The sequence below is a fragment of the Arvicanthis niloticus genome, chromosome 6 (genome assembly GCF_011762505.2).
Source record: "Arvicanthis niloticus isolate mArvNil1 chromosome 6, mArvNil1.pat.X, whole genome shotgun sequence".
Lineage (NCBI taxonomy): Eukaryota > Metazoa > Chordata > Mammalia > Rodentia > Muridae > Arvicanthis > Arvicanthis niloticus.
Window position 1 is genome coordinate 28,518,494 of NC_047663.1, and position 27,835 is coordinate 28,546,328.

Genomic DNA, 27,835 nt, shown 5'->3' on the forward strand with positions numbered 1-27,835 from the left:
CAGATCCTTTGTGTTTTCCATCAGGGCCTCATGGGTAGGGGCCGTCCGTGCTCCCCGAGCCCGCGGCGCCCCCTTCCCCCAGAGCAGGGGGCGGGCTCCTCTCCCCGGGACTGCAGCGACTACAGGGGGGGGATCCCCGGTTGGGCCAGGGCCAGTGGCAGCAGTGGCAGCCCCCGGATTTCCCCCCTTTAACTCGGGTGGCCCCAGGATATCAACAACATTAGCATAGCCCTCCCTCCCCAGCGCGCCTGCGCCGTGACCCGCGCCCCGATTGGCCCACTTCCCCACGTACCCTCCTCTCTCCCCTCCAGCGTGGGACCCTCTGCAGGCTCCGTACTCTAAGGACCGTACCAAGACCAGAAGTCGATGAGGTAATGAGGGCTCGCGGTAAAACGCGGGGCTCAGAGTCAGCAGGAAGAGAAGTTTCTTTCAGCCACTTTCATTTGTACTCTGGCCTTCCTGAGTCCCTTCCAAGATGTTGCCTCTGAGAAGTTGTGTTGGGAAAAATTTCCACTCCAGTCACGCCGCTTCCCCCTACACCCGGAAGATTGGCCTTCCCAGAGGAACTCCCACACGGGGAGGGGCTGCCGAGCTGAGTGGGAGTGACGTAGCGCGTGAGTGTCGGTCACGTGGCTCGAGGCGGCGCAGGCTCCTTCCGGCTCCCCGGGGCCCGGCCGCGACGAGGAGCGAGACGCCCTGGCACATGCGCAGTGGTGCTCCACGTGAACGTCTGCGTTTCTCCTCAGACCTGAGGATGCCGCCTGAACGCAGGAGCCGGACGAAACGAGATCGGAGAGCCGGCGCAATGCCGGGGAGGAAAGCCAGACCCAGGAGCGGCAGCACGCCCGGAAAGGCCGCCCGTTCATCCCAACGGACACCGCCTGCCGGGCCGAGGGCGGCCCCTAGCGCGGTATCCGCAGCGGCGGCGGCGGCGGCGGCGGAGGAGGAGAGCCGGCTCCGGCAGCGGAACCGCCTGACGTTAGAGGACGACAAGCCGGCCGCCGAGCGTTGCCTGGAGCAGCTTGTCTTCGGCGACGTCGAGGACGACGAGGACGCGCTGCTGCAGCGGCTGCGGAGCTCGCGGGTGAGGAAGGCCTGCTTGCTGAGCGGGCACACGCTCCGGCGGGGCGCGCGGCGGGAGGCGAGACCCCGGGGGCGGAGCCTGGGGGACCTGTGGCGGCGAGTGTTCAGGTGGGAGGGACCGGCGACCGCGGGCGCCGAGGGGCGCCGTTGCGCTCTCCGCCTCTGGTTCGGGGATGCGAGCTGGCGAGGGCGGGGACGCTGTCTTTCTCCGCCCCAAAGGGGCTGCCGCACTTAGCATCCAGCAGGCGCTCAACTGCTGGCTTGGTTCGCCCAAGGTTGTCTGCAAAGGAGAGTCGCACAGCTTTGGGCTCTTACACCCTCTGCTGGAACCACAGGGGTGGCCGTTTGATCACCTGTCGCGACTCCCGTGTAGTGGATGGAACCAATACATGGGCAGAAGGCTTAAAGCTGCATTTTAACAGCACTGAGAGATACCCACGCCCAACTTTTGAGAATCCGCAGTGTATTCATTCATCTCTAACATTTCTTTGGATGCTTACTCTTTGTCTCAATTGCACATCCTTCGTGATTGATAATTTTTGCACTATTTTGCTCTATACCTGGTCTTTGGACTAAGGGTAGAGACACAGCAATGGAGAACTCCAACAAGAGCCCCTCTCTTGGAGCTTGTGTTAGTAGTGGTAGAAAAACAAGACTAGTGAAGCTAAGGTATGTTGGTGGAGAGAAAAGTTAAAACATTGGAGAAAGGGATGTGAATGCGTATGTGAAGGCGTCTTTTAGATAGGGTAAGCAGACCGCCTCAGTGGGATTATCAGCATTTGCTTAATCAACCCTCTGTGTGGGTGCTTTGATGGAGAGCTGCAGCAGCCTCCTTTGGGAGGTGGAGAACAGTTATGTTAGGAGCTGTGGGACAGTTCTGTGCCCAAAGGAATCCTTTGCTGGGCTTTGAAAGATCTTAAGTCAGTCGTGCAGGTGGATCCTGCAGTTGGCTCCTTGGACACTGTCCTGTGGGTTGGGGGGAAGCTCAGATCATTTGAAGGAGACTTTTTTTGTTTGTTTTGTTTTTGAGTGCTGGGTTTAGGTTTTGAGTGTAGTATAAAGTTTGAAGAAGGTGGAGACGGAGCGTATAGAACAAATGATTCTCCATATGAGAGTATATGACACAGATTATGTTGTGTGGGATTCTAGCAGGCTCTGGGTTCTGTAATTGTTGAGCTTTGATGTTTGTTCTTTGCTTGTCCACTTACCTCTTACCATTGTCTACTTCGGTCTTTAGCTTTCAGTGAGCTCCTCCCCCCCCCCCCCCCATCCTTGGCTGTTCCATCCTGCCTCTTCCTGTCCTGGTGGTTCTGATGTCCTTTCCTGCTTTCTGCTTCAGCATGTGCTGTGGTTGTATTCCATCCCATTATTTCATCAGTGGCCCAGGAGAGCAAAAGCATTCTCCAGGCTGAGTATAAGGGGTGGGCGTGTGCTGGCACCTTGTAGGAAATCGAAGTGGTTTGAAGATGGTGTGTCTCTGTAGGGTCAGCTACATGGAAGCTCAGATGACTCGGAAGTGGAAAATGAAGCAAAGGGCAGTCTTTCTCAGAAGAAGAAGCCAGTTTGGGTGGATGAAGATGATGAAGATGATGAAATGTAAGTTGGCCATTCTGTTCAGAATCCCTCAGGACACTTTAATAAAAGTTAACTTGTAGATTTTTATGAATCACTGCCTTGGAAAGTATGATTATATGAAGAACCAAAACATTTGGCAGCACAGGAAAAAGGTGGTTCATAACTCTGTGTCTGAGAGAAAGGTACTGTTACATTGCACAGGTCATTCCCTGTCTCCTGTGCAGGATGGACTGCTTAAATAATCGTTTCAGTTATATCTTAGCTTCCTTCCTCACGATGGTTCCTGACCACCAAGGGCAAGTTTGGAATCTACCTCTTTGTAAAATGCCTGTCAGAACAGTAGTTGTAGCAGAAGGCCATTGGACTAAATGCTGCGTGTACATCTCTCGCATGCTGTCTGGACCTGAGGAAAGGCTTCAGCATTTCCTAGCACACTCTTTGAGTATATGCTTGCTACATGTCCACTTTAATAGTTTTACTTTTTCCATGTAAAGTTATATTGGAAGCAAGGGAAATTGTTTCTTATGAATTAAATAAAATTTACTGAACAAAAGAATTTTTCTATTTTTCCACTTTAAGAATGTGAACAAACATTTTATGAATAAGCTTTTTTGGATTTCTAATTTCTTAAAGGTTCTTTGGGTGCAGTATTAGTTGATCAGAGAGTGAGGACGTATTCTTCCCATGGAAAGTATGAATTTCAGTCTTATGATCAGTGAGGGTTTTTTGTTTATTTTGGTGTTTTGTAGACTTTCTTAATTTGACAGTAGGAAAACAAGTCTTCTTAAATTGTGTTGAGGAAAATTGATGGTAGTTACATGTGTGTATTATATATGCTTTTTATTATCTTTGTTTATTAGAGATCTTAGTGTCTCAGATTTCTTCCATATTAAGAATGTCAATCATTTATTTGCTATAGACTGAACCCAGGTATGTGTGTGCTATTGAGCTGTATTCCTTCTTGAAGCCCATGTTCATTGCGTGTTTTCTTTACTTTTTCTGGCTTTTTGTTGTTGTTGTTTTGTTTTACTTTTCAAGCCAGGGTCTCGCTGGGTAGCCCTGGCTGTTCTGGAACTCACTCTGTAGACTAGGCTGGCCTCAGACTCAGAGGTCGGTCTGCTTCTGCCTCTTAAGTGCCCGGATCAAAGGCAGTACCACCATGCTTTTTTTTCATCGAGTTTCTTTCACCTTTCTTGTGCGCAGAGATTTTCAAGTTTTAGATAGTCAGATCTTTAAATCTCTTGAGTTTTTGTTTTTACTTGTTTTTTAAAAGTAAAATGCCATTTATTAGAAAGACTCTCGCTTGCCAATAAAATACAGGCAATATTTGATTGTTTGCTTTTTGTGTGTTTGACTTGCCCAGGATATTTTGGAGAGACTTGAATAGTGTCTAGGTAATTCAGGATGAATTTTCTCAGATATCTGCAGAATGTATGAGAGGCTCTGGAGGAGGAATGGGAAAGAACTATATCAAACATGCCATATCCTACACTATTTACTTTAGTGTTTTAGAAAATGTTTTTTCAGAATACTAAAGGCAGCTCTTTACAAATCATTTAGAATATGTTTGTTCTTCATAGAGTTGACATGATGAACAATCGGTTTCGGAAGGATATAATGAAAAATGCCAGCGAAAGTAAACTTTCAAAGGATAAACTTCAAAAGAGACTTAAAGAAGAGTAAGTATCCTTTTTCCTGTGATTTACCAAGAGGAATACAAACAGCCATTTGGTTTTCTTTGCTTTGCTTTTGGCTGTAATGGCTTTCTGGATAGTCACATATTCCATGAAAAGTAGGCATTGCTTGCCTGGTGACTTCATGTAAGTATTTGGGGCAGCGATTACAACAAATAAAGATAATTTGAAGAAAAAAAATGCAAAACTTGAAATGCTATCACTTAAATATAGTCAGAAATACTGGTACATGGTCATTCATTTATATGTAGTGAGTCCACTCTATTAAAACCCTTTTCCCCCTGAGACAGATCTTACTGTGTAACCCAGTCTAACCTCGAAATTCTAGATTCTCCTGCCTTAGCCTACTGAGTACTGGAGTTATTGGTAAGCACCACCATGCTTGTCTTCCACCAGGATATGAAAAATTACAAAAATGGAAGTGCCCATTATAGATGGGTTCAATTTAAAAACAATCAAAGCTTTTACCCCATTAGCTTTATTTATTTGAGCATTTGTGTTTTTATGATCCGTGAGACTAAGATGTAAATAATGGACACTTTATGCCTGAATTCCTCAGTGGACTCAGTAACCGGAAGATCAAGATCATGGTCAGTATCCAATTTAAGAAACTAGTAGCTGACCAATTAATATTATCAAGTTCCCTTGACTCTCACAATCTACCAACAAACTTACCTTCATTACTTTTTTTAAAAGCATGATAATAATTTCACTATTTGTTTTTGTTTGTTTTTAAAAACATTCACTCTTTATTGTGTATAAGAGGTCAACAGACAACTTTCTGGAGTCAGAAAGTTTTCTCTTTTCACCATATGGGTTCCAGGGATTGAATTTAGGTCATTAGGCTTGGTGACAAGTACTGTTATTACTTGCTGGTAGCCCAAAGGACTCTTACCACTCCTTCTCCCAGTCTCTTATTGCCTGGGCTGGCCTCATTTTTATTTCTTTTGCTTTTTGAGACAGAGTTTCTCTATGTAGTCCTAGCATTCTTAGAGCTTGCTATGTAGATCAGGCTGCTCTCAAACTCCTGCCTCTGCCTTCCTGGTGCTGGGATTAGTGTATGCCACCATGTCTGGCCTAGTTAGTGTTTTATAAAAACCCTTATGGGGATTGAAACTTAAGGGCATGGTAAGTAAGCATTATACTTTGAATTATGTTTCTGGCCCCACTCTTCCATTTTGAGAGCTTCACCTTAGTTGACCAAGATGGCACCTTGAATTCCCTTTGTAGTTCTGGCAGGTTTCAGACTTAGTATCTTCTTCTCTAAGCCTTCCAAGCAGTTGGCCTGTGCTGCTGGGCCTGAATAAGACTGGTGAATTTTTGTATGTTCTAATCATTTGTTTTCAGACATCTTCTTTTCAGATATGTATTTTGTGTATCTCTGTATTCTGGCATTGGTTTATAACTACAAAGAGACCACATAGTTCCAAATATCTAGGATGAGCTGATAAGAACAAATATAGCCATATAATCGAACATAAATTTAACAACAAATATAGATTGAGGTGTACTGTATCCAGTGCTGGTTTCTATAGGCAGAGGTTCCCGAGTTTCCAGTACAGAGAGCTTGCGGACATTTTGTGTTTCTTTGTTTTCAAAGATACTGATTTCAGAAGAGACTTTATATATACTCTAAAGGGTGCCAAAGGTACAGTGAGTGGTGTTACTGCAACACTTGGTTTTTCTTCTTAGATTCCAGCATGCCATGGGAGGAGTACCTGATTGGGCAGAGACTGGGAGCAAGCGGAGGACATCTTCAGATGGTGAGTGTTGATGTTTCTAAGCTAGTCGGTCCCTTTCCATGTATTGTTTTTATTGGAATTTTTCCAAGCTTTTAAAAGTGAAGTGTTTTAGATGAACCTTCCTCATTTATGTTGATTTTAAAGTCTGACATTTCTTTGAGTAAAGTCCCTGTTTTTGATAACATGGACTTATTTAATACAGGTCGAGCATACTTAGTCTGGTACTTGAAATGTTCTAGAATCTGAACCTTTTAGAGCTCTCAAGTCTGAAACATCTGGAACACTGGCTTTTTGAAGCCAGGAGTGGGAAATTATATACTAAGGAAATGTTTCATGCACAGAATTATCAGAAGTATCATTAAAATCACTTTCAGGGAACATGTACAATGTATATATGAAAAAAATGGATTTCATGTTTAGCTTTGAAAGGTCATCTGTGAATTACTTTATCATGTATGTGCAGGTACTTGGAATCTGTGCTCCAGAACAATTCTGGTCCTAAGCATTTCAGACAAGAGATAGTCAACCTGTAGCATCTTACTGTAAGGAAAATAGAGGATATATCAATTTTGTTTCTGTTTGGACAATACTGTGTTGCTTTATGGCTTAGTATTAAGAAAAAATAAGTGGTACTTGATTCAGAGCTCCTTCTGAGGATACCTCTAAATGTTGTAGCTCTCTACCCAGAAATGGAATGTCTGTCAGCAGAGCAGATGTCAGACCAAGCCCAGATGATTACATAAAAACTGCAGGTTTTAAGATTAGCTTGTGTTATTAAATATTTTTTTTACTTTAAACTCTCTGAGTTTAGACACTATAAATACAGATGGCTTAGTCAAGATCTGATTTGTCTGAAGAGTTATAAAGCTTAGAATTAACATTTAAAATCTGTTATATATTCTCAGACTTACATAGGAAGCACTTAACATCTTTTTATTGGCTTCACCAGGAAGTGATAGATGGTTTTCATGCATGCTTCAAACAGGATTTGCCAGGAAACTCTGAGTGACCAGACTCTATGCAGACCAAACTGTCCTTGAGTTTAAAGAGATCTCGATGCCCCTGTCTCTGGAATGCTGGGATTAAAGGCTCAGGCACTTGTAGTTTTCCTGTACTATATTATGGATGGTTTTTTTTTTGGATCTGTCAACTAATTTGGGGACACTGAAAAACATCCAGTGGAGGCTAAATTTTAAGTACTGTGTTCTAGAATTTCCACTGATTATGTTTTTGGGTTTTTTTTTTTTTTGGGGGGGGGGTAGGGTTTCATGTAGCTTATTCTGGCCCTGAATTCAGATGGCTTGTGGCAGCCCATTCTCTTCTTCCACAGTGTGGGTCCTGGGCATCAAACTGGTAGTTAGGTTTGATGGCAAGTTCCTTTACCCACTGAGCCATCTTGTTATCCCTCACTGAAGTGCTTATACACAGTTGGCTGGCCTTGCTTTTTTTTTTCCATGTGTGTTAAGCTATATCTCTGTCTATGCTGTTGCTGATTTTGTTATGATTATGAGTTGCTCTTTTTAAATGAAATGCTGGCTTTATTTAAACTTGATTTTCTTTTAGTAATCATTTTTATATCTTCACAGTCAGGCTTTAGTTGTGTGGGGTGTGTGTGTGTGAGAGAGAGAGAGAGAGTGTGAGAGAGAGTGTGTGTGTGTGTGTGTGCACACAAAAATATAAGTGCAGTGTCATCTTTATCTTTTTTTTAAAATTGTGTTTTGCTTTTACCATTTTCAGCTCAAAAAGTAGTTGAGGTTGTGAAGCTAGGATGGAGGTTGTGTTTGGAAATAGAGAAGTTTGGGGGTAGTAAAGGGCCTTCTGATTGATTCTAAAGATTAGCCTTGTTGGGTTTGTCTGACTCAGATGAAAGCGAAGAGGATGAAGATGATTTGTTGCAAAGGACTGGGAATTTCATATCCACATCCACTTCTCTTCCAAGAGGAATCTTGAAGGTGAGAGTTGTTGAAATTGGGACTTATCCAGTTGCTGACCTGTGACATCTGATCTGCTTCTATATAAGTATGGGTATGTGGGGTTAGTGTTTTTCCTGTCATCTTGCTTTAATAAATATTTCTTCGGTTTTTCTTTTCTTTTGCAGAAATGATAGAGAGCTATTTAAGTATGCCCCACTTAAGTACTTAATAGGGGCCCTATAGGTTTCTTTTCATCTCTTCTCTTTCTGCTTCCGTCTCAGTCAGCCTGCTTCGGTGACTGGGCTCTTCATGTCTACTGTACCTTATTCTGTAAACTACTCTTGGCATAGTAATACTAGAGGGAGCTTTAATGTAATCATCGGTGTGTATGTGAATATGAGCGCAGATACTTTCAGCCCAAAGGGGCATTAGATCACTGGAGCTGGAGTTACAGGCAGCTGTGTACTATTTGATATGGGTACTGGGACTTGAACTTGGGTCCTCTGTAAGAACACTGTACTCTTAACCACTGAGCCATTTCTCCAGGCCCTAGGAGTAGCTTTTAAAAATAGTTTCAGGTTCTATCACTTTTACTTCTTGAAATCTGTATTTCTGTCATAGTCTACAGTGTCTTTCATGGTCTTTCTCATCAGCTTCATAGGAGACCTCTTTTATCTTAGTTGTTACTCAGGTCCACACAGGCCTTTGTGTTTCTTACACAAACTGGGTCCTTGCTTGCCTTTGAACCTGTACCTTGCTTTCTTCTGTCTGTGCCTTCTTTAGGCACTTTGAAAGGACATTTACCTCCAGTGCTTTGTTTACATTCATTAACTGTAGTAACCTGTGTTTCCCTAGCTCAGTGCATCAGCTAATTGTCCAGTTAACAGACCTATGTAATAAATGTTTTCCTTTTTGTAAAATGTATTTATGAAGATGGGGCAGTAGTAGTGTGGTAAGTTAACAGTTAGACAAGAGTGATGCTGTCCCCGCTCCCTTCCCCATTGTTGTGCTCCTTGAAGTTGAAGCACCTCTACTGTAAAGGCTCGTACTCTGCCTCTGAGTGCCACACTTGTACTATGACACACATGTCCATGCTCACACATCATTCACATACACAATAAAAATGATAAGTAAACATGAGAAATGAATGAAGCCACATTTTTTAAAAAAGTAACAAAATTTAATTTCAGTAATTCTGAACATAGGCAATGTGTACTTTGTTCCTAAATGAAATTTTAATATGTGTGTGTACCTCTAAAAACAAAGAGGCATCTGAGAAAGTCCAAGTGATGTAAGAGATCACCAATCATTTTAAACTAGCCACACATGTTCTTGAGGGTTACATAGTAATTGGATTGTAGAACTATAGGGCCAGTGACAGAGATCCTATTGTACTTAGGTCAAAGTAGACATTTAACTAACATTTCTCTACAAGTGCCAGTCTCTTAACCAAAGTTGATATGTCTTTGGGGCAGTACTGTATACTAGTACTTAAAAAATACTTAGTATATTTAGACTTTCACATGTAGAAAGGTGTATCAGATTGTTGATTACTGTGACAAAAAAAGGGAACATTTACTTTGTGGTTGCGTTTCAGACTTCTTTTTTTGAGACAGGGTTTTTCTGTGTAGCCCTGACTGTTCTGGAGTTACCTCTAGAGGCTGGCTTTGAGCTCAAAGATATACCTGCCTCTGTGCTTGGGTTAAAGGTGTGGGTCACCACACCCAAGTCCAGTTTCATACTTTTGAGTCCATGGTCTGTTGGTATGTTTGCATCTGGGCTTTGGTAAGGCAGAACATCACTGGGGGCGTAGAGGAGTTAAGTGGCAGGAAGTAGAGAGAATGAATACAGAGGAGGTCAGGAAAAAGTATAGTTTCAGGGACATTCAGAGACCTTTCCTGCAGCTAGGCCTCTCAGAGGTTTCCAGCCCCTTCCCTTATCTTCACACATAAGTCTGTGGAAGGTGTTTCTTGTTCAGAGTTTAACAAGTGGACGTAACCCTTCACTTCAGAGACAATGCAGATGGATTCTGTGTAGTAGTGACTTAACTGGTGCCAGAGCACAGTCCTCTGATTACTGTTCAGTTCTGCATTGTAAACAACGTTGTTTTTTTTTAACCTAGCAGTTCTCAACTTTTATAATGCTGTGAACTTTTAATACAGTTGCTCATGTTGCAAGTACCTCCCAACCCTAAAATTATTTTTGTTGCTACTTCATAACTGTAATTTTGCTATTGTGATGTAAATATCTGCTACATGACCACTGTTAAAGGGTTGTTCACCCTCAAAGTCATGACCCACAGGTATAGAATACTGCTTTAAGTGATGTTAACCCTCTTGGTTTGATAAAATTCCAGCTTTTTATTTCCACAGATGAAGAACTGCCGGCCTGCCAATGCTGAACGGCCTACCACTGCTCGGATCTCATCAGTACAGTTCCATCCTGGTGCACAGGTGGTGATGGTCTCTGGGGTAGATAATGCTATCTCACTGTTTCAGGTATGGATTTCTAAATGGAGTCTTGTAGTGAAGTATTCACTGCCAGAATACAGGGTCCATGGAAATAATCAAAAGAAACATTTGTATTCCTTACAGGTTGATGGCAAAACAAACCCTAAAATTCAGAGCATCTATTTGGAAAAGTTTCCAATCTATAAGGCTTGTTTCAGTGCTAATGGAGAAGAGGTTTTAGCCACAAGTATGCACAGCAAGGTTCTTTATGTCTATGATATGCTAGCTGGGAAGTTAATTCCTGTACATCAAGTGAGAGGTAAGACTTCTTCTGTTGAAGACACAGTTGGTCATCTTTATCTTGCCCCTTCTCTCAACCTGAATTTACCAGTATTTATAAGTATTTTCAATCTCAGGTGTGTGTGTGTGTGTGTGTGACAGACAGGCAGACAGAGTTTCATTGTGTATCCCTCATTGCCCTCAGATTCACAGATTCACCTGCCTCTGCCTCCTAAGCCCTGGGATTAAGGCATGTGCCAGTGGCATCACACCCAGCTCTCCTTAAAGTAAGCATTTGTTTAGCTAACAGTATTTGACAATTTGTCTTGTGTTGAGGAATTATGCTTGAATGAGGCCAGTGAACTGACTAGTTAAACACCTAGGGCAAGTTCATAATTTACATGCACACATTTTTTTTTCTAGACCACTTGGCTATATTTGTACTTGTTAATTAATCGATTTTTCTTTCTTTGCTTATTGTTTTTATTTATTTTGTGTGGGACCAAACCTAGGCTTTAATGCTTGTAGGCTAGGAATCTCCTTGAAGCCTTTGCCCTGATACTCTATTAAAAATTTTTTTAAGGGGGCTGGGTGTGGTGGTGCACACCTTTGATCACAGAGCTTGGGAGGCAGAAGCAGGTGGATCTAGCTTGGTCTACAAAGCAGTCCAGGGTAGCCAAGGCTACACAGAAACTCTGCCTTAGAAAAAAATATCTTCTATTTTTTACTTTATATATATGAGTGTTTTCTTGCCTGTATGTATATACCCCATATACATCCCTGGATTTTGGATCCCCTGGAGCTGGAGTGATATAAACGGTTGTGATCCTTCATGTAGGTGTTGGGAACTGAACTTGGGACTTCTGTAAGAACAAGTGCTCTTAATTGCTGCATGTTCTCTTTCTCTCTTTTTTTTTCTCTTTTTTTGGTTTTTCGAGACAGGGTTTTTCTGTGTAGCCCTGGCTGTCCTGGAACTCACTCTGTAGATCAGGCTGGCCTCGAATTCAGAAATCCGCCTGCCTCTGCCTCCCAAGTGCTGGGATTAAAGGCGTGTGCCACCACTGTCTGGCTGCACCTTCTGTCATAACCCCTCCCTTTTATTTAGAATTCTTTTCCTTTTTTTTCTTCCCTCCCTCCCTCCCTCCCTCCTTCCCTCTCTCTTTATCTCTCATTCTCCCTTCCTTTGTTCCCATCTTTCTCCCACTTCCTTCCTTCCTTTCTCTCTTGTTTTCCTCTGTATGTATCTGAATACCACTCGTATAGCCTGTTGGCTTTGAATGCTAGACGAGGATGTCTGATTCCCTGGGACTGAAGTTATACATTGTTGTGAGTCACCATGTGGGTACTGGGAACTGAACCTGGGTTCTTTGGAAGATTAGCCAGTGCTCTTAACAGCTGTGCCATCATCTCTTGAGCCTCCGATACTTAGTTTTAATTTTAGCAGTTGAGGTGGTAGAATGAACATTTGTAGCTGTTCTTGACTACTTTCTGGGTTCTTTTTTTTCCCACTCTTTTCCACCCTTTCAATTCCCTAACACTAGGAGAGCAAAAAAAGGATAGAAAAAGGGGTGAAGTTATCCTTAAACTATTTCTTGCTGAGTAGGAACATTGAGCTCCTTTTGATCTTCACCAGCAGAATATCTAATTTCTTCTTTTTCCTTCTTTGTGCACAACTACTTAACAAATTCCAACCACAGCAACCAACAACCCATCAACCTCTCAGGGCCCTAGCATTTATACCCCTTGAAAAGTCTCCCAGAATTTCAGATACCACACAATGGCAGAAACTATCTGCCTCTGTATTATCCGTGGGCAATGCCCTTGCCTGGCTTTAATGGTCTTAATAACTTTTTTATATTTGGTATTTGCATACTGAAATGCCAAGGTTTCTATCAACACCTGCCTTGCATCAGGGTCTGATTAGCCTTTGTTCAAGGCTGAGACTAATCTTTGTTTTAAAAAAAAAAAAAATCAGTGAAGGCTTTTCCAGAGCTTTATATAATCTTTGTAATTGAGGTGGAGTTTTCCTCAGCTTTGTTCCACGCTCTTAAAGCAGTTAAGCGACATTGTTCCATATTATTGCCATCAAATTGAATCTGTTCTTCTTCTTCTTCTTCTTTTTTTTTTTTTTTTTAAGATTTATTATGTATATAGCATTCTGCCTGTCTGCATGCCTGCAGGCCAGAGAAGGGCACCAGATTTGACTGTAGTGGTTGTGAGCCACCATGTGGTTGCTGGAACTTGAACTCAGGACCTCTAGAACAGCCAGTGCTCTTAACCACTGAGCCATCTCTCCAGCCCCAGATCTGTTGTTCTTGCATATCAGAGTACTGCCCTTCACTCAGCAACTGGCATTTACTGTATTTATTCTCCTTACTCTATTTCACTGTTGAATATTCGAAGCTTCTTTGTTTACTGTTTGGAGAACTGATTCTCTGACCTATGGGCTGAACAGTTGAATGCTAACCAAGATGAAGTTTGTCAGCCATTTTGAAATGAACTTCCCTTTGGGGTCTTTTTGATGTTACATGCAATCAGATTTATTTAGAGCTTGTGTTTTGCTTACTTTGTATTTTGTAGATGTTTTAAAAGAGGGGAATTGTTATTAGAGGGTAGGGAGAGTTCTTAAAAGTCATTAAATCCCGATTGTTTCATCTCATTTCTTAGGTTTGAAAGAAAAAATAGTGAAGCGATTTGAAGTCTCCCCAGATGGATCCTTCTTGCTCATAAGTGGCATTGCTGGCTTTTCTCATTTGCTATTAATGAAGGTGAAACATGAGTCTCTTGTTGTTTTCCAGTTGGTAGTAGGGCTAGGGTTAAGAACAGCCTTGAACTTTAACTCAGTGTGAGGTTTTGTTTTTGTTTTTGAGACAGGGTTTTTGCTGTATAGCCCTGGCTGGCCTTCAGTTTATAGAGAGCCACTTATCTGTGCCCTCAGACTAATAGGACTAAAGGCTTGCACTAGGACAGATGGCACTCAGTGTGTTCTTAAATCTAGTCAAGTAGAACTTTGGGAGAAGTTATGGGCAGTTGGTGGAAAACTTTCAACTAAGAAAAATATGCTCAGGGCTGGAGAGATGGCTTAGTGGTTAAGAGCACTGGCCACTCTTGCAGAGTTCAGTTCTGTTCAGTTCTCAGTACCCACATGCTGGTTTTCAATTATCTGTAGCTCTAATTTTACAGGATTTGTTGCCCTCTTTTGGTTTCTGTGCACAACAGATACAAATGTGCATAGACGTTGCAGATAGTACAGCTATATACATAAAATTAATAAAAATTAGAGTGAAATATTTTTGGCACATATCAGCCTTCTAATGCATCGTAAATAATTACTCTTTTAGACCAAAGAACTGATAGGTAGCATGAAGATTAATGGACGAATTGCAGCATCCACATTCTCTTCAGACAGTAAGAGGATATATACCTCCTCTGGTAAGTTTGAATGTATTTATGTTTCAAGTTTTATTTAAAAAAAAAAGTTGCATAGTTTTCTATGTATTATTTTAGTAAGAAAATCAGAGATATACTTAGTATTCGTTTCTGTCATTGCCAGGTCAGTTAAGAACTAATAAATGGTGAAGGGTTAACCATTTGATAGGAGTACTATTGTACTTGCTACATGTACCCTTACTTCAGTGTGGGAAAAGTTTCCAGGAGATAGTTAAAACAAGAGCTTCACTGAATTCTCATTGGGAACACGAGGTAGTATGTAGAAGGTCAGACCTTGGGACAGCATCTACAGAAATGGAATGGATAAGAGGGAGTGAGGAGCCATCTTTGAGGTGAATGTGAGGTGTTACATGGGTAATAGGATGAGAAGGTGCTGTGGGAACAAGGAAAGGGATCTATCAGTTTGGGGAATTAGATGCCTTTTCCATCATGGAAACAGTTGTGGTCTCTGTATTTAATGTCTTTTTTTATCTTGTTGTCTTAGTTAGGGTTTCTGTTGCTGTGATGAAACACCCAAGACCAAAAAGTAACTTGGGAAGGAAAGGATTTATTTGACTTACACTTCCAGATCACAGTCCATCACTGGAGGAAATCAGTGCAGTGCAGGGCTGGAACCTGAAGGCAGGAGCTGATGCAGAGGCCACGGAGGCGTGCTGCTTACTGGCTTGCTTCCCTGGCTTGCTCAGTCTGCTTTCTTACAGAACCCAGGACCTCCAGCCCAGGGATGATACCACCCATGATGGGCTGGGTGAGAAAATACCCTACTGCTGGATCTCATGGAAGCCATTCCTCAGCTGAGGCTTCTTTTCTCGTTGACTCCAGCTTGTGTCAAATTGACACATAAAACCAGCCAGTACACTTGCTGACATACTGGTTCTCCAAATTAGTATGTGCTCATTGCTCACCTTATATTCTTAATTGTCAATGACTGGAAACAAACTGTAGTTGAATCACAAACTTTTGTGGTCTGAGTCAGTTCATTTACTTTCTTTATCATCAGTAAAAGTCTGATTATTTATATTGTATAGCCTTATATAATAGTCATACTAATGCTTGTTTGTATTACTTTCCTTTTCATACTTTTGCTCCAGTTATTTATTTGAGTGGAATATAGCACCTTTGTTCAACTCAAATTTTTGATTTAAAAAAAATTTAAACCTAAGGATACTGTTTTTTTTTTTGAATGACTGATGAACTTTTACGTGTATTTGAAATGGTTTTAGTTTTCTGGAAATAGGGCTTAGTTCCTTGTGCTATTAAAGAGTGACTAAAAATGGTAAGTTTACTTGTGTTTTAAATTTAAGCAAGATTAGCTGAACCCCTCTTTGGCTTTCACTTCCAGGGACTGGAGAAGTTTATGTGTGGGACGTGAATTCGAGGAAGTGCATTAACAGGTTTCTTGATGAAGGCAGTTTATGTGGATTAAGCATTGCTGCGTCAAAGAACGGACAATATGTGGCTTGTGGGTGAGTGAGGAGAATCACGTTGGCTAATGAGAATGTGCTTAGCAGTTAAATACAGTAGATAGTACGTGACTTTACTGACAGCTTAGAAATGTGAAATCAGCAATCCTAGCTGAGCCTTTTGTTTTGTAAAATTGTCTTGATGTATAATTAATATTGGCAGTTGGTCAACTTTTTGGCAAAAAAGTGCTAGACTACCTTAAATTGTAATATATTTTCCTGAATTTAGAATACTCATCACGGCAAGGTTTCCATCAGTTTATTTAGTTTCTTGCCATTGAGGTGGTACAGTTAAATACAGCTCTGGGTTTAATTTTATAAGTTCTTTAGCTATATGTAGTATAATCTTTGGAGATACCATTTGTTAGTTTGATAGGTGTCTTAGTCATTGTTCTTTTGCTGTGAAGAGACTTTGGCAACTCTTATAAAAGAAAGCATTAAATTGGGACTTGCTTGTGGTTTTACAATTTAGTCTGTTATTATGGCAGGGAGCAGTGGTAGCAGGCAGGCAGGCAGGCAGACAGGCAGCTGTGATGCTGGAGAATTAGCTAAGAGTTCTCCATCTGGATCCACAGGCAGCAGGAGGGAGGGCCTGTCCGGGGTTTTTGAAACTTTAAAGCCCACACACAGTGACACCATTCCTCCACACCTTCTAAGTCTTCTCAAATAGTACTGATCCCGATGACTAGGCATTCAAATATATGAGCCTGTGGGGGCCATTCTTATTTAAACCACCACAGTAGGCACTTAAAAATATTTTCTAAAACCTGTTATTGGGTTATTAGTAGAAGAAAAATGGTTTATGCTTCAGAAATGACCTTATCTCCCTACCTGATTTCTACATATGTAGGTGGAAGGAGGACCAATTGCATAGTTAGTGGTAGTTCCAAACTAACTTACATGATCATGTTAGCATGTCTAGTTTTGTTGGTACAGGATGTTACATTTGACTTCAGTCCAAACAATAATTGAGCAGTAAAGAAATTACAGTTAGGTATTTCCTGCCCTGGAGTGAGACTTTAGCTGCAGTGGACGGGGGAGGGGGTCAGCCCCAGCTTGGTGGGAGGAGAAGAGATCTTTCTTCTCCTCCTCCTCATTCTTCTTGAGGCAGCCGAGGGGGATGGGAAGAGCTTTGGTCTTATAAGATAATTAGGGTTGCTGTTTAATAAAATCTTACTTATCTACATTACTAAAGTTTACTTCCTAGGCTACTGTAGCTGACCTGCTATCTGTTTGATCCTCTGAGACCAGAAACTTTCAGTTTCTTGCCACTTAGCACCTCAGCCCCAAAACAGCAGAGGATCAGGCAAATAGCCTTTGTACTGTCAGCAGGAGCTGCTGGGCCCTAACTTATGCCTGCTAGTCTGAGGTCTCAGGAAGAAAAAGACACTTAGAGATGTGGTTATAGCATTTATTACTAAGTTGTTAAAAGTTTCCTATGAAAGCTATCTAAGGGGAAAAGTGGAAGTGTCCTAAGTGGGGAAAAAGGAAAACTTCAATCTGGGAAAAGGGAAAAACTGTATTCTATCTCTATTCTATCTTGTATTCTTTTTTTGTTTTTGTTTTTTTGTTTTTTGAGACAGGGTTTCTCTGTGTAGTCCTGGCTGTCCTGGAACTCACTCTGTAGACCAGGCTGGCCTCGAACTCAGAAATCCGCCTGCCTCTGCCTCCCAAGTTCTATCTTCTATTCTAACTCTATTCCATGTCTAACTATTCTAACTCTATTCCATATCTAACTATTCTAACTAACTCTCATTTCTTTGTCCTCAGTACTTATACATCTTACAGAGTACATAGTCACGTTACAAAGTTCATCACAAGTTCACACCAAAATTCAAATCATAAATTGAAATAGAAGTTTACAACAGAGAATGTTTACATGTATATTCATTAGGAGTAATTATCTAGCTAAACATTCATCACCTGTCTCGCTCCACAGGTTCACTGAAGGTTTAAAACTATAACTAAGAAATTAGTGAAGTTTTGTATAGATAAACCCAGGCAATATTTTCTCTTCTGTCCTAGTACCTATAATAAATTGTGAGTTCCCTTTTAGTGACCTTTGATTAATTGTTTTATGACCTCTTGGAATGTGCTCTGAGTAGGAAAAAGTCTGGTTACTGTCTAAGGGCAATTAACCGATGAGACTGGCAGAGTTCTCATTGCAGTTTTGACTATCAGAGAGGGGCCTAATAGCTGTCCCGTCGTAAAAGAGCTTAGTAATCATTGATATAATTTTAGGAATTCTTATAGGATCATCATTAAGACTTAAGAAGTCATCTATTTGTCTATATAGCATCACTACAAGACAGTGTATCTTTATGGATCTGCAGAGATCTGCTCCAAAGGGGTGTGCTATGCTTAGTGATTGTTACATGTGTATAATAATAATAATAATAATAATAATAATAATAATAATAATAATAGGAAAAGCATATTAATAGCAGGAATCTTTCCTAAAATAAGTCCCCCACAGCCTTGCTGGATGAGGGCTTGCTTGTTGCAGATAATATAATAATCCAAGGCAAGCATTTCAGGATGATCACCTGCTAATTATTAGCTTGTCCTATTATATCTTCTGACAGTTAGTGGGGGTGGGGAGGGGCGGTGGTGTCTCACGCCTTTAATCCCAGCACTTGGGAGGCAGAGGCAGGCGGATTTCTGAGTTCGAGGCCAGCCTGGTCTACAGAGTGAGTTCCAGGACAGCCAGGACTACACAGAGAAACCCTGTCTCGAAAAACCAAAAAAAAAAAAAAAAAAAAAAAAAAGATTGGGAAGCTTCTTATAAATATTCCCGGCAAGTTTGGGGCTTGGGAAGTCAGGTGGAACTGAGCTGGAAAACCCGAAAACGACTGCAGCATGGGTTGGATGTGCCTTAGGTGCTAGGATATTGACAGGCAGCGCTCAGTGTAAGTGCCTGATGATCTTTTACATGTTAGGCAGTGTCCAGGCTTGCTGGAACTGGCTTTTAATCCCAGATACTCAGAAAGCTGAAGCTGGAGAGTCCAAAGTTCCAAGGCCATCCTGGCAACAGTGAGACCCTGTCTTAGGGTTTCTATTCCTGCACAAACGTCATGACCAAGAAGCAAGTTGGGGAGGAAAGGGTTTATTCAGCTTACATTTCCACATTGCTGATGATCACCAAAGGAAGTCAGGACTGGAACTCAAGCAGGTCAGGAAGCAGGAGCTGATGCAGAGGCCATGGAGGGATGTTACTTACTGGCTTGCTTCCCCTGGCTTGCTCAGCTTGCTTTCTTATAGAACCCAAGACTACCAGCCCAGGGATGGCACCACCGTCAAGGGGCCCTCCCCCCTGACCACTAATTAAGAAAATGTCTTACAGCTGGATATCATGGAGGCATTTTCTCTACTTGAAGCTCCTTTCTCTGTGATAACTCCAGCTTGTGTCAAGTTGACACAAAACCAGCCAGTACAGACCTTATATTAAGAACAAAAAAACATAGAAAAAAGAAAAGCAAAAGGGCTGGAGGTACACTTTCAGCATCTATGTGAATGTATGTAAGGATGGCCTTAGGTTCAGTCCCCAGCACTACTAAATGACAGAAGCCAAGCAGTAGCAAGTATTGGAAGTTAGGCAATAGGTGCTGTGGGAGAGTGCTTGTCTTAGTTTCTGAGGTTACCTTGTTCCACAAGTAGAACATGGCTGAGCGGATGTTTGATACATTCTTGATTTATGAAAGTAAAGTGAAGATTCTGTGCTTTCTTCAGATTTGTAGCTAGACCTACATTGAAAAGCTGCTCGGCCAGACTGAAGCTGCGCTGATAGAATATCTCTGTGTTGCTTTGAATTCTTCAGCCATTGTGCTCTTGCAGCATGTTATTTCCACAGTCACCAGTGCGTGTTCATCTAGGTTGCAGAGGTTTTTGTTTTAAATCTGTTTTATTTCCTTTCCTTTTTGCAGTTCTAAGAGTGGAGTGGTAAATATATACAATCAAGATTCCTGTCTCCAACAAACAAACCCAAAGCCAATAAAAGCAATAATGAACCTGGTTACTGGTGTTACTTCCTTGGCCTTCAATCCTACCACAGAAATCTTGGCAGTGGCTTCAAGAAAAATTAAAGAAGCTGTCAGATTGGTAATAACTCCTTTTACCCTTTTATCTTTGTAATTTAAAATTTCATGTTGAAACAATGAGTGGTAACAGAAAAGTAGTGTGTGGCTTATTCTAAGAAGTGACTTATGGCCTGGAGATGGGGTTTGGTTGGTAGAGTGCTTGCCTATAAGGCCCTGGATTCAATCCCCAGGACCAAAACAAATTGGGAATGATGACATATGCCCATAATCAAGGCTACCCTTGGCTATGTAGTGAGTTGAAAGTTGGCCTAGTATATATAAAAATCCTGTTTTAAAAAGCCCAGACAAACAGCAACAAAACACTAAGACGTTTCGCAGAGATAGTAATTGGGAGCTTTTGGGTTCAACTAGTCATTGCATTAGTGCATATGGCCACCAAATTTTGCAGTATCTATTCTATTGGAAATTCTGAGCTGTCTAGTGTCAGAATTTCTTTGGTTTTTTTTGTTGTTGTTGTTGTTGTTTGTTTTTTTTTTTTTTTTTTTTTTTTTTTTTTTTTTTTTTTGAGACAGGGTTTCTCTGTATAGCCCTGGCTGTCCTGGAACTCACTCTGTAGACCAGGCTGGCCTCAGATATCCGCCTGCCTCTGCCTCCCAAGTGCTGGGATTAAAGGCGTGCGCCACCACCGCCTGGGCTAGTGTCAGAATTTCTAAAGTTACAGTCCTCATTTTCAGAGGTTTCTTCTAACATATAAATTAAGGAACATATTTAAGGCAAGCACTTACTTGGTAATTTCTTTACTTATTTTCTAAAGGTTTGTTGTGGCTATAATGAAGTGGAGGCAATTCTTAGATTTTGAAAGTAAGTTGAGTTGCCATAGGTAAAGGTACTGCAATTCACATAGCTAGCTAGATGGATTTTGAGTACCTTGGGCCTCAGGCCACCCCAGTTCTTATGATTTGATGGAAAGGCACAGGACCCAGTATTTGGCTATATTTACAGTAAGATTTATTATACCATAGGCTGCTAAGCAGGATCACCAAAGGGAAGAGCTTCACAGATAAAGTGTGGTGCAACCCGGGAGTCTCCTCTCAGCAGAGTTGTTCAGGATGCATGTAATAACCTCCAGCTATGAGGTGTGGCCGCACACTGAGTATTTCTCTCCTCTGAGGCTCATTAGAGATCCAATGGCCAGAGTTCTGGTTGAGTGTTCATATGGGCCTAGCGTTTGCGGAATTCTTGGTGCCCAGGAGTAAAACCAGGTATTAGGCATAAGTCAGTTCATTTACACAACTGATTGGGCTACTGGGCCCAAGTGTACTGTTCATCTGTAGCAAGCAGAGTACTGTTTACCATCCAAGGGTCATTCTTACAAGGTGTTCCTAAAAATACTGGCCTCAGGACCACATTAACTGTTTATGGTTCAGCCTTAGAGTTCAATTTAAATGGGACCCTCTGTAAGTGTCCTATTCCTCAGAACCAGTTTCTTCATTTAACAATTATTTGCTCTTAGACTCAGGTATACAGGTTCTGTCCAACTTTGAGTAGCAATTTTGTGTTATGTTACTGTAATATGAATACTGGCAGTGACTTAATTTTACACTTCATTAAGTATGAACTTAGATGATAGTGTGTATCTTATGAAGATTTACAAAGAACTCAAACAATTCTATGTTGGTAACAGCCTTTCAGAGGATTTATTCCTCCAAAGTAAATAATTAGTAAAGGGCAGAATTGTGATTTTAGACTTTATACTCTTACTGGTTTGTTGATACAAGGTTGTAGGTAGCACAGGCTAACCTTGATTTCCTGATCTTCTTGGCTCCATGTCTCATAGGTAGGGATTATAAGCATGCATCACCATTGCCTTGTTTAGATTCTATACTCTTTGTAACACAGTTGTATAAAGCAATATGACTGGGCAAAGAAGCAGCTAAGCTCCTGTCTAGAGCCCATGGGCCATGTGTGTCCAATGATACCTGCTAGTGAGGCCCAACACATTTGTAGATGGTTGGACACTCCAAGTCGCATTGCATTGTCACTGTTGGCTGTGGGGTATAATAGAATTTGGTTGTGAGTTTGTCTTGTTAAATGATTCTCAGAGCCACTTACTAATTCTTGTGACTTGTTATTTGATTGTAGTTGTTGTTTGATCTTTGTTTTTTCCCTCATTATTGTCACTGATTTGCTGGTTTCCTGTGTTGGATGTGACGGATAAATTCCTTCTCTGATTTCTTTTATTCACCCGTTTTTCTCAAATATATTCTTTTCTGGGCTCTCATTTGAGGCTTTCTTCTTCCTCTGTGTGTAGTTTTTTTTTTTTCAGATCACGATTTCCTGCATTTATATTTTTGATCCTAATCACACCCTCATACCTCCTTGGTCTTGCTTCCCTACAGGGAATCCTTTCTTTTCAGCTAGTACTCTTTTCACCTCTTGTCTACTGCATAGATTCCTTGTGTTGAGTTTGATTCTTTCTCCTTCCCTGGGTTTTTAGGATTGTCTCTTTCCTTTCTATTTTGTTTTGTTTTCGTTTTTTCTAGACAAGGTTTTTTTGTAAAGCCCAGGCTGTCCAGTAACTTGCTCTGTAGACCAGCCTGGCCTCAAACTCCCAAGATCTGCTTGCCTTTACCTCCAGAGTATTGGGATTGAAGGCATATAACACCATGCCTGATGATTGCCCTCTTGATCATATCTTAATGCTTTTCTAAAAAAAAATTATGTGATGAGTGTTTTGCCTGCATATATGTTCCATCTGCATGCCTGGTGCCCATGAGGGTCAGCAGAGAGTGGCAGATCCCCTTACTGATTGTAATGAGCCACCATGTTGGTGCTGGGAGCTGAACCCCAGCCCTCTTAGGGCAGCCAGTGCTTTTTACCATTGAACCAGCTCTCTGGCCCCTGTATCTGAGTTCTTGAGTGTTATTGTTGTACTTATTGATATTTTTTCTTGGTCAAATCTGTTACTGATTTTTTTTTTTTTTTTAAGACAGTATTTTACCATGTACCACTGGCTGGCCTGGAACTAACCATGTTAGTCTGGCTTCAAACTCAAGGAGATCTGCCTGCCTCTGCTTTCTACAGTTAAAGGCGTGCTCTACTGTGCCTGGCTGGCTCTCTGTTCAGTTTTTGTCTAGTAAGCTTCTGAAATTTCAAGATACCGGTTTGGTGTCTTGAGTTGAAGAGGCCTGGAGCAGCTGTCAGCTTTACAGTCTGAGTCATGTTGCCATCTCTTCTCGTGTTCATACTTCTGTGCTGTTATTTGTACCTCTGTGCTTTGGATGTCTCTGCTGTTTTATTTAGGGATCTTATTGAGTAGTGTATTCTTGAGGACTTAGAATCTACGTAGTATCACTGAGAGATAACTGCTGTTGTAATAGTTACACCAAGTTGAAAAATGTACAAGTAGATTTAAAATGATTTGAAGACCACTGACAAATCCCCAATGGTCATAAAACAGGAACTGTAGAGTGCTGTCACGTTTTAACAAGCTGGAATAAAACCCAAAAAACCAGAAATTTTCTAGTGATGAAAAATTTAAGTAAACAAAGTTAGAGGTGTCTCAGTGGGTAAAACCCTTGCAAGAAACAAAGTTAGAGATGACATGATAGGTAAAGTCTTTGCCATTAAAGCCCTGAATTCAAATCCCCAGAGCCTGTTCCAAACTCTGTGAGATGGGAAGTGGATGCAGGAGAACCTGGTGTAAGAGCTTTTGTCTCAAACAAGGTAGAAGGCAAGGACTGACACAGACCTCCATGCAAACTGCTCACCTACATTTACATACATGAACGTGTACATACGTACGTGTGTGTGTGTGTGTACATGCATGCATACACAGACACACACACATTCTAGTTATAGGCAATTTGGCTATATTTGTGGAGCCGTGCTTTCATGTATGCCATAGTCAAGTACCTCTGAGTTTTTTTTTTTTTTTTTTTTTTTAATCAAGATAAAATGAAAAAAAACCTAGGAAAAATAAGTTTCTAGTTTTTATAATTTAAGGCATTTTATGATCTCCTGCAGGTTCATCTTCCTTCCTGTACAGTATTTTCTAACTTTCCAGTTTTTAAAAAGAGCGCTGTTTCTCGTGTTCAAACCATGGATTTTTCTCCCAGAGGTGGATACTTTGCCTTAGGGAATGAGCAGGGCAGGGCTCTGATGTATAGGTAAGTAGTGTTTATATTTAAAAGTCAGATCTCTAATAAACTGCTTTTGAAAGTGTGAAGAGAATATATATCCTCAATTATGCAGTTACATAAAGAATTTTTTTAATTTATTGCATGTTCAAGCCTGACTCTCATTATCTAACTGCATTATTCTGCCACAAATGTGTCACTGGCAGAAAAATTCACATAACGAATAAAAAGTGTATGTGTGTGTTTGTGTGTGTGTTGTATAATTATTGTTTTTCCCTAGAAGCTTTGATTTTTTTTATTTTTTTTTTATTTTTTTTTAGAATGCCAATCAAGGAAAAGTAGCCACTTTAACAATACTATTACTTTTTTTTGGTAGTTTGAGAGATTGACTTTTGCTGAGTTGACAGTCATGTTTTAATCTATTGGATTTAAGTAATTTTTTTTTTTTTAAAGGATGTTTCTGTCCTTGGAGCTGTAAGCTATAAATAAGGGTGTTAGTCACAAAGAGATCCAAAAATTAGGTCATCCATCTGTGTTTCTCTTTTTTACCCAAATACTTGTCTTTAAAACAGGCATAAGCAAAATTTAATTGCACCATTGCTAAAATAGACAGGCTGACAGGTAGATCTTCAGGGAGAACTGAAACTTTCAGTAGGAGCCTGTCCTGAAATGACAGTCCCTTTCCCTTGTGTCGGTTATAAGTGTTGCACAGAACCATATGTTTGTGTGTGCATGCTTCAGGGAATGCTGCAGGCTGAAGGAAAGGAGGAGTAGAAATTGGTTTTAAAGATAGTTATGGGATGAAAATGCAACAGACTGTGGGTTAAATTGCTACCTATTATGAAATGAGAATGAGTTATGCCAGGGTCATTTTGTCAGTCTCACTTCAGATTAGTTTGGAATCAAGGGCAGATTTTACTAAAAAGAGGAACTCTGTGAGAGCTTTGTTTTTTTGTTTTTAGAACTGAACTGTTCTTTAAGCCCCAGAAGCATTGTATTTTTCACACTGTACTCTAGAATGAAACTTGAAACTGTCCTCGGTGTGCTAGGGATTTAGATTGACACCACTTGGAGTTAGTGTGGCTGATGAGAGGTATTTTGTCAGTCCTACTTTGATCCTTTGGAGCCATCATAGCATTTTATGATGTAAGAATCTAAACACATCTGCTTGTTGAGAATGACTGGAATCACCCCCAAACCCTTACTGCCATCTTTCTAATTGCTGCTCCATGATCAGATTTAACTACTCTGGGTAATTAAACAGTTATCTTTTGCTTTTTCAGGTTGCATCATTACTCAGACTTCTGAAGATTTTTCTTTTTTGGAAGTAAGAAAATTCTTTTTTAAAATAAATACCATGGGTTTTAGGGTTGTACCATTGATGTCATTTGGTTAGAGGTACCTTATTGACTTAGCTCTGTCTCTTTGCCCCCAGGTCAGCTTAACATCTTCAGTTTAGGGAGTGGGGTGCAAATAGATCAGGAGCTGTCTAACTGACCTGAACCTTCCTTGGGAATTTCTAATCCCAGTCATAATGGCCTGCCTTCTTCTGAAGTCACATTTCTAATACCGTATTCAGTGATTGTCATCAAAACTGTAGTTATGAACATGTAACCTGCAAAGAGAGAAGGATTAACAGTGCTACAGCTTGTGTGAACTCAAACTCTTTCACTTGGTGATTATTAAGTGGCTTACCTTGTTGCACAGAGCTCAAGAATGAAATAGATTTTTGCTGGCCACTGTTTAAAACAGGGTATGTTTTCTGTATGGCTACATCTTGGGCCTGACACAGAGGTGATCCTCATACTGAACTTTGCAATTAATCTTTTTACCCCAGCTGACTGTTTGGCCTTAGATTTATGAATGTTGAAGAGAGCCTTTGAGAGTACTGACAAGTTTTGATCAGAGAAGAGGATTTGTAAAGATAGAAGGATCTTGAGCAAAGTAAAGAAAGCATTCTAGCTATCTTGCCTCTCAAAAAATACAGTGGTGGCACATGTTGCTTGTGATAGCTAGCAGTTCTTGGTGACCTTGTATAACTTCTATTCTTTTTCAGATCCAGTTGAAAAACCCCATTTCAGTATATCTTCCCAGAAGTTTCCAAGTGTGTGTGTTAGTATATGAATAATGAATTGTGGAATCTGCTTAAATTAGCAGCAGTGTCTTAATAAATGTATTATAACTTTGTTTGACAATAAGTGTACATGATTCTTTTTAATCTCACAGTCAAGAACGTGGTTTGTATGCATTTTCTTTAAAACTAAATGTGAGAAATGGAAACCTGTCTAATAAAAAATAATATAGGTGATTTTTTTTTTTTTTTTGAGACAACCTCTCTCTGTAATTCTGGCTATCTTGGAACTAATGTAGTCCAGGCTAGCTTCACAGAGATTCCCCCTTCTGTCTCCAAAATGCTAATACTAAATAATAAACTTATTAAATTATAAATGTTACTCCACTGATACTTTACTCAAGTTTTTTTTATCCAGTCTTGTGTATATAGGTATTTAGAGTTGGTATATAAGCATTTATGTATATAATTTTATCACTTAGTAAGGGTAAAAACAAGTTTGTATACTAAAGAGATGGATGTATATATTTATTACATAAAGAATTATTTCTTAGCTAAATATTTGATACTGCATGACAGTACATTTTAATTTTTTTCAGGGTTAATATTTTGATTTTGTAATCACTGATGAGAATGTTGTACCTTAATACATTATAGAAGTGGCAAAGGTATATTTAAGACTTTCATAAATTAGAAATTCTGTTCTAATTAAACTAATTATTAAAACTTTTTTTTTATTGTAAAGAAATCTGTACATGCTTTGATTAAACTCACTCCCTCTCAACTTTCCCAAATCCATTTCTCTTTCTTACCCACTCAACTTGGTGTCTTTTGTCTTCAAAACCAGACTCCATCAAGGCCAGTTGATGCTGCTCATGTGTGGCTTTTCACTGGAGTGTGGTTGACTTACCAGGAGCTACACTTCTAATAAAAAATGGCCTCTTCCTCCCCCAGTAGCTTTCAGTTGCAAACAGCTCTAGTAGTAGTGGGACTTGGTGCCCACCTCCTTACTCCATGAAGGGATTTGATCTGACTTGAGCTTTTACAGGTGGTGTGCATGCTCTTTAACTGCTGTGAGTTTATAACATGCAGCTGCCCTTCTATGTCCAAAAGATATGATTTCTTTGTAATTGTTCACTGCCTCTACTGACCAAGCCAGGCCAGTCAATAGGATCTCAAGGGAGGGATCAAGGATTGAAAAGAAAAAGACAATTAGACAACATTATAACATGACTCCAGTCAGTGCTGTGGCTGAAACAAGTTTATTTTTCTCTAGTCTGCTTTTATCCCATTCTAAGTACATGCAAAGAATAAGGTCAGTTCTCGGTCAAGGAACAAATAAAACAATAAGCAAAAATAGTCAAGGAATGTTGAGAACCGCACTACCCCACGCTTGGGGGCCAAAATGTCACAGACCACTCTGTCAATGTTGGGACCTGCACTGCCAAAAGCCTTGAGGGCTGAGTTGTTAGAGCCTGCACTGCCCCCAAGCTGCTCCGGTCCCCCGGACGGGCTTCAGCAAGAGAGAGAGTGAGGACAGACTCGAAGAATGGAGACCAGACAGAGTGTGTGATTCAATCCCGTTTATTCTTCAGTCTCTCTTCTTCTCTCCAAGTCCCTGGTTCCTAGTCCCAAGTTCCAAGTTTCAGCTAAGTCCTTGTCTTAGTTCTTCCAGCTATAATAAGTCTCAAGTCCTTCTCCTAGTTCTAAGTTGCTAGTCTCTTTCCCACTTCCAAGTTCCAAGTGCAAGTTCCTGCTCCAAGTCTCAAGTACTTTTTCCAAGTGTCTGTCTTCTGTCTACCTCTCGCCTTTTATATGTCTCACTTCTAAGTCACGCCTTTAAGTCTCACACACCCAAGGGAAGATCCTGGGTATCTAAAACCAGATGTTATCAGAGTGCGCTCAGCTGTTGTAGACTGTTGTAAACAAGTCTCTTGTC

General features: G+C 40.8%; 2 protein-coding genes across 33 annotated transcripts in view; one reads left to right on the forward strand and one right to left on the reverse strand.

Annotated features, from left to right (window-relative positions):
• The window catches only part of Mbtd1 (mbt domain containing 1), a 58,819-nt gene extending 58,321 nt beyond the window's left edge, over positions 1–498 (reverse strand). For 7 of the 32 annotated variants that reach the window (XM_076936019.1, XM_076936003.1, XM_076936001.1 and 4 more), the window contains exon 1: positions 1–251. Coding sequence is in view for 9 of the 32 variants with exons in the window: in XM_076936003.1 (XP_076792118.1) it covers positions 1–21 (21 nt within the window). In the remaining 23 variants the exon portion in view is untranslated. The other 25 variants (XM_076936009.1, XM_076936013.1, XM_034504602.2 and 22 more) reach the window with 10 other exon arrangements.
• Positions 476–26,626, forward strand: Utp18 (UTP18 small subunit processome component). Its single transcript, XM_034504613.2, has 14 exons — positions 476–1,084; positions 2,567–2,679; positions 4,239–4,337; positions 6,045–6,115; positions 7,958–8,046; positions 10,380–10,505; positions 10,602–10,776; positions 13,404–13,504; positions 14,078–14,168; positions 15,529–15,652; positions 19,573–19,747; positions 23,713–23,855; positions 25,109–25,152; positions 25,882–26,626. The coding sequence occupies exons 1-13, from the start codon at positions 476–478 to the stop codon at positions 25,131–25,133; spliced, it is 1,941 nt and encodes a 646-aa protein (XP_034360504.1). The 3' UTR covers positions 25,134–25,152; positions 25,882–26,626.
• Positions 26,627–27,835: the final 1,209 nt, after the last annotated feature.

Excerpts from the sequence above, each read along its gene's own strand:
- Utp18 (XM_034504613.2), top strand. The coding sequence starts at position 476 with ATGTTGCCTCTGAGAAGTTGTGTTGGGAAAAATTTCCACTCCAGTCAC. Across the intron at positions 1,085-2,566 it reads AGCGGCTGCGGAGCTCGCGG|GGTCAGCTACATGGAAGCTC; the intron begins GTGAGGAAGGCC and ends GTGTCTCTGTAG. Across the intron at positions 19,748-23,712 it reads TTAAAGAAGCTGTCAGATTG|GTTCATCTTCCTTCCTGTAC; the intron begins GTAATAACTCCT and ends GATCTCCTGCAG.